The 10,321-nt window shown below is 42.1% G+C and overlaps 1 protein-coding gene across 1 annotated transcript; it reads left to right on the plus strand.

Annotated features, from left to right (window-relative positions):
- Window positions 1–1,711: 1,711 nt before the first annotated feature.
- Window positions 1,712–6,660, plus strand: irx1a (iroquois homeobox 1a). Its single transcript, XM_033639893.2, has 4 exons — window positions 1,712–2,212; window positions 3,637–4,747; window positions 5,078–5,153; window positions 6,140–6,660. The coding sequence occupies exons 1-4, from the start codon at window positions 1,970–1,972 to the stop codon at window positions 6,213–6,215; spliced, it is 1,506 nt and encodes a 501-aa protein (XP_033495784.1). The 5' UTR covers window positions 1,712–1,969; the 3' UTR covers window positions 6,216–6,660.
- The last annotated feature ends 3,661 nt before the right edge of the window (window positions 6,661–10,321 follow it).

Genomic DNA, 10,321 nt, shown 5'->3' on the forward strand with positions numbered 1-10,321 from the left:
GGAGCCATCTGGTGCAGATCAAAATCTACTGACTTCTTGGGCTTCAGTCGTTAAGGCATTAAATCTAGATCTACAGAATAACCCCCCCGTTGACTCGGGGAGGTGGGTGATATAAGAATCAAATCAAATAAAAATAGAAGTGTTAAAACATGAACAGCCCCCTCTCGTGCGCCACATGGCTGTGTCAGGAGTGGACAGCTAAGGAAAGTGGAGGTTAGAGTCCGACCCTTTTTTTCTGAGCTGGAAAATGGATAAATGGTTCAAGAGGAGGTGACCAGAAGCTACAGCATCAGATTTTTTTTTTTTTTACTTCAACTCTTGTGGATTTATATTTTTTTCTGAATCCTATTTTATGAAAGAAATTTTAAAATTTTAGGAACACACAAGTCACAGTTTTAGTGATCATGTTTCTAAACTATGATGGATAAATGACTCTTCACCCTCGCTTTTTTTTTTATTTTTTTTTTAGTTAATGTGTTAAAATTATAGGCAAATCGCTGAAATTAATTTGGGGACTCAAACTGCACGTGCGTAATATTTTGTGGTGCGTCCAGGGACCTGCAGACTTTACAGCCTGGTGCCTCGGTGTTTGACTTGTCCCTGGCTTTTTCCCCTCATTCCTTTTCACTCAAAACAAGGAAACGTGAAGTGGCTCTGTTGTTACAAAGGACAACAGCAATCTGGTTAAAATACACACACACACACACACACACACACACACACACAAAAACGCAGGCACACACACACACGCGCGCGCGCGTGCAGATGGAACGAGGGTGAGAAAAAAAAGGGAGAATTTGGCTGATTAAACCTTTATGTGGAAATCAAAGGCAACCAAAACACAAGTCAATAAAAACATACATAATTAATAAATCATATGGAGAGATTTGCATCGTTTTCCTTTTGGACTTTTGGAAGGAAAAGCGCCCGGAAATGAGCTATTTAATCTTTAAACTCGCATCGCACTGACATGGCTGGAATATTACACTTCATTTCCTTATTTATTCATCTGGTAATTTTATTAAAACATTTGTTTTTCTGTTTAAAAAAAAAAACTCTCATCCTAATAAACGTGATTAAACTATTATGCCGATTTAACAAGTACACAAGTTTTGGAAACAGTGGATGAAGAAGACTACAAAGAATAAATCCAACTTGGAGAATGACACTTAAAGAGTAAATGAGTCACTATGAATTTAATAAACGCACCAGCAGCCCGTGATAGCAAATACTAATTCCTCTGCGGAGAGGCATTTTCCCTCTTTAATTACAATTTAAATCTATTCAAAGTAAGTTCCTTCTTCTGACGGGTTTACTTCCCCCTGTGTCGGACAGCTGTAAAATCGTGTAGACAGGTTGTCATACAACAATCAAAGCCTTCGGTGAATGGACTCTAATGCTTGAACATTTAACATACAATAAGTCCAAACACGGAGGGAGAGAGAGAGAGGGAAAGTGTATGTGTGTGTGCGTGTGTGTGAGTCAAAGTCAGAGAGAGAGAAAAAGGGAGAGAGGGGGGGGAGAGAGAGAGAGAGCGCGAGAGAGAGAGAGAGAGGCCCCAGCCAATGTGCTCACTCTATATTCACATTATCCACATAGCTCCAAACGAGGAGGAGCTTGCAGGCTCAAGTAGGGGATGCCAATCAAAGCATCAACTTCAAATTGTATCTGAGAGATCAGCCTGGAGACCTCAGGGCCAGGCGCGTCAGTCGGAGCGCAATTGTTGATCAGATCACATCCAGCGGACTTTGCGCGAGAAAAGAGAGGAAGCCGAGATTTAAGAGCGGGCTTGTTTTGACTGCATACCACTGTATGTCTGTAGTAGCTGTGACTTTGGCTTAAACACTTTCCCTTTACTCCTCCGGGTTCTTTTTTTCTTTTCTTTTTTTCTCTCGCATACTTTTTTGTTTTTTTTACGCACAGTTTTGTCGGACGGTACAACTACTGTGCGACTATTTCGGCGGTGGAGATGTCTTTCCCCCAGCTAGGCTACCCGCAGTACTTAAGTGCCTCCCAGGCGGTGTATGGGAGCGACAGACCGGGAGTGCTTACGCCATCGTCCCGGGGAGGGAGCACCGAAATCGGGGGAAGTCCGTCCGCCACCGCAGCGGCGGTCACCTCGGTGTTGGGCATGTACGCCAACCCGTACGCACACAACTACAGCGCTTTCTTACCGTACACCAGCGCGGACTTGGCTCTTTTCTCACAAATGGTAAGAATGTATGCTGGTTTTTTGTTTTGTGCGTGTGTGTGTGTGTATGTGTATGTCTGTTTACGGATCCGCCTTGCACAGACGATTGTGTATGCGTAAGCTTCCCACATCTGACTAAAAAAAGGCTGCGTAATGTAAACAAAAACAATAAAAAACGCAATCTTATACGTGATTATTTAAATATGGATTGCTAAATATTCGTGCGCATTTGCTTTATTTTTTCACGGTTGCGTGCCTTACTTGGCTGAGTTACAAATGTGAAAAGTTTGAGCTGTTAATTAAAAAAAATAAACAAAAATTCTGACTTGAAATTGTGTATTTGCGCATCAAGCAAAACATGTAAACAAAAGCCGTAATTCACACCAACTATGACTATTTTCTCTAAATGTTAGGATGATCGATTGCAAAGTTTAGATCACGGAAGGAAAAAAAACGTGTCATAGATCTGCGTTTTAACATGCACCATGCAAAGAAAAAGTTTCAACTTGTTTCCTAACCCAGCCTGATTTTTTCTATCAGACCATTAAAATAATCTCCACCAAATAACAAAAGCTTACAGGCTATAAATACAGCCTACAATAAATATTAATGGTGGTGGAGGCTTTGTTTTGCCACAGTGTATCCTCCTGTCATGGTTGAATGCCACGTGGATTCTTCCTGTCTTTATGAATTGCCAGATGCATTGGCCTAAAATACACCAGGTGATAAAAATCAACTTGCAGTGTATTAACGTGTTGGCAAAGGTGTGCGTCAGGCCCGCAGGCAGGCACTACTGCGCCAAAGCTCCCAAAACAAGAGCTATTATCCCCAAACTCCAAGCGTGTGAACTGATCGATATGTTTGAGTGCTGTGTCCAAAGCAAATATAAGCGAGCCATGCGTAAAGTGCGGCACGCAGAGAAAACTTAACTTAAGGCCCTGAAAGTGCTTTGACGTGCTTGAGGAGTGTGGAGGGGAGGGAGGGGGGAGTTTGGCAGGTAAACATGAAAGCTGGCAGTTTGCAGGCCATCTGCGTGTTCACAATGATGCAGCGAACTTTCTCCCATCCTGTTGACTTGGTGTGTTCCGTTTTTAGACTGACATGTATGAAACATGTTTGCTGCTCAAAGGTCTCTTGCCTTTGAGTGAGTATTTGTGCAGGCGCAGGTGACGCAGGCCTAGCATGTGGTATTTTGCAAGTTGAGAAGCTTATTTGTGGAAAGCTCAGAGTCAGGTGCAGCTCGTGGATTTTTTTTTTTTTTTTTTTTTTTTTTTTAATGGAGGTCATTTCACTTGTTTGAGTTGCAGAAATAAACAATGGTCACATGCATCTGAGCTAAAATGATTAAGGGGTGTGTTTTAAAATTCAGCCTGTCACACTATTTCTGCATATTTAATGTTATGTTTAATGTTAATGTTATAAAACTATCATCCTTTATTTTCAAGGGATCCCAGTATGAGCTGAAGGATAGTCCTGGCGTCCATCCTGCCAGCTTTGCAGCCCACACGTCTCCGGCCTTCTACCCATACGGCCAGTTTCAGTACGGGGATCCGGCCAGGCCCAAGAACGCCACCCGGGAGAGCACCAGCACCCTGAAAGCCTGGCTCAACGAGCACAGGAAGAACCCGTACCCGACCAAGGGGGAGAAGATCATGCTGGCCATCATCACCAAAATGACGCTGACGCAGGTCTCGACATGGTTCGCCAACGCCAGGAGGAGGCTCAAGAAGGAGAACAAGGTGACCTGGGGAAGCAGGAGCAAAGAGGACGGGGAGGACGGTAACTTGTTCGGCAGCGGAGACGAGGCGGAGAAAAACGAAGACGAGGAGGAGATTGATTTGGAGAGCATAGATATAGACAAAATCGACGACAACGACGGGGATCAAAGCAACGAGGATGATGATGATAAATCAACGGAGGGGAGCAGGGACCACAGGGGCGGTGTCGGTGCGGGGGGAGAGTTGGACAGCTTGGAGAAAAGACGGGCCTTCGCCCTACAGGCCCATGAGGCCTTTGACAAATCTAAGAGCACAATTTCAGTTCACCCAGGGAGTAAAGACAACTCGGACGGCAACAACAACAACACCACAAGAGTTTTGTCCCCGGATAGACCCGGGAGCTTTCCTCTCCCGTCAAACAATAAGCCTAAAATCTGGTCTTTAGCAGAGACCGCCACTAGTCCCGATAGCTCATCTCAGAAACCCACGTCCCCTTGTGGCCCAGCGGCCACCACTCACTCATCAGCGCCCCACCACCAGATCCAGACCCACCCGGCCTTCCTCCCCAGTCATGGACTGTACACTTGCCAGATTGGAAAGTTCCACAACTGGACAAATGGAGCTTTCCTGGGCCAGAACTCCCTGCTAAATGTGAGGTCGTTTCTGGGAGTAAACCAGCACCATCACCACCACAACCACCACTTGCCGGCCCAGCAGCAGCAGCAGCAGCAACAGCAGCAGCAGCCGACATCAGTGGTGGTGTCGCCGGTAGCAGCTGCAGCAGCACTCAGCAATGACAGCAAGGCCTCACCAGAGACCCACAGTCCCAAACACATAGGTAAGGGAACAGTCTGGACGCGTGCGCGCGCATAAATGTCACATGCAAGCGCTTTGTATTTTATACTTAACATAATCCATGTGTTACATTAATGGTGCATCTTATGCCTTACTTTTGTATTTCATACAATACACACACACACACACATATATATAAATATATTTATATATATGAGTAAGCTACATACACACAGTCAAATCCACAGTGTTCACGTACTACATTAACAAAGCAACACTAACACATATTCATTTATTTTAGAAAAAATATACAGACCTAGAATTTATCCATCATCCCAGTACTAATACGTGTTTTTGCTTATTTCCTTTTTAGACCATGAAAACGGTGTAAGGTCTGTTTCACCTCCAACACAGATCCTGAAGTCTTCCTTTCGACCCATCCATGACAGGTGAGACACGTTTTTTACTCTTTTGCTTTTGCTGATTGTTGGAAACACGTTGCCATGAGAACATAACCAGCCTCAGCATTATAATAATATATATATATAAATGTAGAATAATATTATTGCATCAATCAAAGTGTAAACTAATTTAGAATTATTTTTTTTTTCCATCAAGAATTAAAAGAAGTAAAATTAAGCATGAACATGAGGGAAGGCCCAGGATATTTATGAAATTATAACTCCAGTAATTATCCGACAAATAAATATAATCATAGTGGATGTAATTTGTTTTACGAATTCCAGTGTCTAAATTTAATTTTTATGTCTTTTAATTTATTTTTTAAACGTAAAACAACAATGATAACCCTTCCAAAATAAAACCAACAAAGATAAATAAAACACAGTTTGCTTTGCGGGTGACAGGGGTCTTGACTCCCATCCCACACCCCCTTTAATTCCTCCCCTCTGGGGAGAGTGTGGCTACTTATCAAGTCACCGAGTAAAACGGGCTCTGTCTGGGCTGTGTGCTTTCCCTAAAGACCCCTGGGAGAAGCCGGAGCCCTGGGGAGCGCTCTTACCGAAAGGGGGAGAGGGAAAAAAAGTTTACCTCTGTTTCAAGTATTACAAAATATCCTCTGTGTGCGTGTGTGTGTACGTGTACGTGTGTGTGCAACAGTCATTTAGAAATAAGAAGAATATTAAGGGATTAAAATACTGATAATTGTTGCATAAGGTGGATTTTTTTCGCCACTTGTAAAATAATAATTATAATAAGAATAATTATTGTGATATTTTCCTTTCATTATTATTATTATTATTATTATTATTATTATTATTATTATTGTAAAAGAAAGTGGTGGATTGGAGAGGGTGGGATTGCAGTCTGTTTCAAATCAAAGCTGTTCAGCCAGACAATTGAGATGCATATTGAAACCCGCTGTCCAAACACGGCGGGGGTATTTATCTACCTTTCTGTATTATTCTTTATCCAGATCCTCTCTGCCTTCCAGCGCCAGGAGTCCACAAGACGCCACGCAACGAGTCCTCACTGCTCTCTCCTCGGCTTGATCAAGACATTTTTTTTCGTGCTTGAAAAAAAAGGAAAAGAAAAATAGAAAAAAAAGACTTTACACTCCCTAAAAAAGGACATTGAGAAATAATAATGCAGCGTAGCATTCAGTCGGTACAGAACAAATGGCGTAATTTGGTAATATCCTGTGGATGGATGGATTACTTCCTCTATTGTTGTGTAGCCTATAATCGCGCCTATAATGTTACTCTCTTTCTCTCCACTTTGCCCAGGCAGGCTGGGACATTTTGGTAGGCTTTTTACTTTATTATTATTATAATTATTATTATTAATATTATTTTTGTCTCTATCTTGTGTTTTTTGGTGTCCTTTCGTTAATGTAAATACCAAGTGATTTAAATTTGTAAATAGGAAGCGTTGAAGGAATTTGTCCAGATCGTATATTTTGCCTAATAAACTAAATGAAATTATAGAGAAAACCCACGAGTATCTGCAGCCTATATTTCTTTTCGATATGGTCATTACTATCATCATAATTAATATTATTATAATTATTATTGCACATATCTTTTGGAAAGCAAAACGTTGGCCTACTACCAATTTTATTTCAACAAGGGTGGGAATGGGGAAGGAAGGGGAAAAAAATGATATTGGCAGTCTGCAAGCAGGCTTAATTTTATTCAAGTTTGGGAGGAAAGCAGCGTGGATGCATTGAGGTGCTAATAAGTGTCCAGATGGTTGCTGGTGACAGAAAATGGACAGGAGCAGCTGGGAAGGTCATTAAGTAATAATATGGGAACGCCCAGTCCAAACAAAATCAAATGGTTAAAATCTAATCTGTCAGAGAGAGAAGTCGATTCGAAGATAAATTATTAATATTTTCGTTTTTTTTGGAGGGAAGGAGGGGGAGGAGGAGGAAGGGGGCTGACATTGTCGGCCTTGTGGAGCAGGGTCAGTGTTTTGGGGGGGTGCTATCTGTCCCGAGGCTGATAGTGATGATTAGCCTATAAAAAGCTGCTTCTTTGCTCCTCAATCGGTGACCAAAAGTAAATATTGATTTACCACAACAGCTCTAATGAGGTTTAAACATAACAAGAGGAAAGTGCAATAATTTAGCAATAATAAACAAGGATGGGGGATGATGTGAGCAATGTGTTTTTCTGCTGTTCTTGTCATTTACAGGAGCTTTCATGGATACACAAGCAACATTTTTAATCATCTTCACTAAAATGTGACTCCTTTTTATCACATTATTGTTTGGGTAAAACTCCACATGCGATTTTTTTCCAAGTGTGTCCCAAAATAGCTCCAGTATAATTGGAGAAACTGTTCCTTGTGTGAGCTCGGGCACCTTTGTAAATTACAGTAAGCTGCGAAGTGAGCTGTTCCAGAGGGTGAATTATGTGAGTAGCCCAAACCTGTGGAGTGACTTATGCACATCTGTTTTGCAATATCACAGCGACCTCTATAGGCGAGTCATATATCGCTTAAGCTTGAAACAAGCTTTCCTCCCCTCCTCCAAAAGAGCTATAATTCACGTGGAAATACTTGTACTCTAACTGTATTATCACACACAATACATTGTGCTTTACAGTTTGATTTAAACCCATTGCACCTTTAACTGCATTACGCGTGCGCAGATTCTACAGGAATACAAATAACAGAAGTAGAAGTCACTTTATTTATGGGAATATTATGACTCTAAGTTCACATAAAATATAGTAAGAGAAATATTTTTCGTTAGGGGCCAAAATCATCTTTCGTTTTCACATGGGAATCTGCAGTAAATCATCTAATATTTGGAGATGCAATATTATTACCTCCTAAAAAAAAAGCCTGCACAGCTTTTAAATTAACTTTACAAATAATTAACCAGTCTGAAACATTACAGCATTTGCAAAAGTGATTTATTTCTTTTTTTTTAATGCTTGGTAAACGTTGACTAGACCATATCTGTGTGGCAGTAAGAGGGACGTCTATGCGCATAAATCTGCGTCACTTAAATGGCCATTCGCTAAACAGTCACGCAGCGGAGGAAAAATTAACAAAGGTCAGTGAGGGTTTTGTTGACCGGAGCGGGGTCATTCCGCTTTTATAGCTACATTAACACAACTTAACTCACAACACAAATACATCAGCATATGCAAATGGGTGTCTCTTGGTGCAGGAGGGAATAAGGAAATGCGCAATAATTTTACTGTAGTGAGGAGTTTAATGTGTCAGTCTTATTTTTCGTTGCATGAACTCAGATAGCAATGCAAAGAGATTTTTTTAAAGAAGGTGTTCCGGCCCCTGTCATTAGATAAAGGTTAGAAATCACAATAATATTACGCCATCTGACTCTCGCCAATTTCACTTATGCTCCAACACGTGCTTTGGCAATAATGATTCTAATATAGCGGCGTGGAACAAAAAAAAAAAAAAAAAAAGGCAGGTGTGTAAATTTCATATTCCCCTCCCCTCCCCTCCCCTCCCCTCCGCGCTCCATTTGCACATGACATCCTCTCATGAGCTGGCTTTTGGGGGCTAAAATTAAATAACCTCTCGGTGTCCCATTTATTTCTTTTGTACTGGAACAGCGTGAGGTTAGCGCAAAGGCGTTAGCTGCAGGCCATAATATTGTGTTCCCATAATATATACAAAATTATTCATTTAGTAAGTGGATGTACAGTGGATTGTCTAATGGGTAATGAGCGGAGTTGGAGCTGATAATTAGGCTGTCACTTCCAGCCATTTCTTCCCCGCATGCCCTGGGCCACGATGCAGGGGAGGGGAAGGAAATAAAGACCATGAAATAAAAAAAATAGAAGAGTAGATAAATGAAATAAATGTAAATATAGAGCTTAAGAATAATGCTCTTTGGGATTATGGAGGTAAATACATATATTATCTGGCTTTAAAACACTGGTTCTATTGTTACACACTGTAAACAATGCTTATATTATGGTAATTGCTCCATAATGGTTAAAGTGATGAGATAATTCAAATTAATAATTACCATACATTATATCAGAAATCCATTTACTCATTACATGGCTGAAATAAGAGTTGTTTTGCTGTTTTTCTAAGGAAATAAATAAAGAAAACAACTCATCAAAGGTATTTCCAGCAACCTTTGAAAGGCTTTAACTCTTTCAAAGGCTATTTTCATCTGAGCACCAAGAGCTGAAACCTACTCGGGAGATATGTAAATTGTGGCTCATGCAAAGACAATAAGTTGTTGACCCTAAAACAATTTAGCATTCTGTGGCAGGCTGTGGCCCCCCATAATACCACAGTCTTTTGTTGGCGAACAAGGACCATCTCCCCCTGCAACTGAGACATGTCACACTGTGGCAATCCATTCATTTTAGTGGTGAATTGTGCGCTGTGACAGTTTGTGTGAGTGTGTGTGCGTGTAGCAGGGAGAGTGAGGAGGAGAGAGGTGACTGCATGGGGAGGAAAGTTTATCACTGTCTTGTCTTTTTAGGCAGAAGCAGGCCATTCTTACAAGCGACTCGACCCCTTGTAGCCCCAACAACACAAATGTCTTTGCCTCTTCCTATCCCCTTCACCCTCCTCTTCCAACCCCTGCTTCCCTTCAACATCTCCGTTGTCTTTTTCTCAAAGATGCCCGCCCATATCTGCGCCCCTCTAATCCATTTATCTAGTTTCACGAGTGCAACACGGCTCGCACGATGACACAAAAGCCATCCCCTGGCCCTGGCCCCGGCCCCAGCTGGGGGAAACACACAACAACAAGCAACAACAAGTCAGTGGAGCCCCGGCACTAGCAGCCACAGCGGGGCCACCATCGAACCCTGCTACACCGTGTTTAGCTGACTACTTTGCTCCTGCTCCTTGTTTCAGCGACACAATGGCAGTGAAAGGGGACGAATGCCTTGGTCACAGGCTTTTCATTGCAGGAGCGATAGGCTGCTGTAAGACACGATTCTTGCCACAGGAAGAGGTTGGCGGATTCGGTTGGAAAAGGGAAAACGGAGGGAGGGAGGCTCTCGGCACGGCTACACTCAAACACAAATAGCAACAAGGAACTGGTACTTGCCTGACAACTGGCTGGCTGACTGACTCGCTGCCGGTTCAGCAGCAACTCACAACAACTCAACAACCCGTGCAGACCCCTGCCGACACAAAAACCTGGCCT

This window comes from Epinephelus lanceolatus, chromosome 10 (assembly GCF_041903045.1).
Source record: "Epinephelus lanceolatus isolate andai-2023 chromosome 10, ASM4190304v1, whole genome shotgun sequence".
NCBI lineage: Eukaryota > Metazoa > Chordata > Actinopteri > Perciformes > Serranidae > Epinephelus > Epinephelus lanceolatus.

What these genes read in the sequence shown, in the direction of transcription:
- irx1a (XM_033639893.2), top strand. Translation starts at nt 1,970, where the DNA reads ATGTCTTTCCCCCAGCTAGGCTACCCGCAGTACTTAAGTGCCTCCCAG. An exon ending in TGGCTCTTTTCTCACAAATG is followed by an intron (nt 2,213 to 3,636) that starts GTAAGAATGTAT and finishes TTTATTTTCAAG; the next exon opens with GGATCCCAGTATGAGCTGAA. An exon ending in TTTCGACCCATCCATGACAG is followed by an intron (nt 5,154 to 6,139) that starts GTGAGACACGTT and finishes TTCTTTATCCAG; the next exon opens with ATCCTCTCTGCCTTCCAGCG.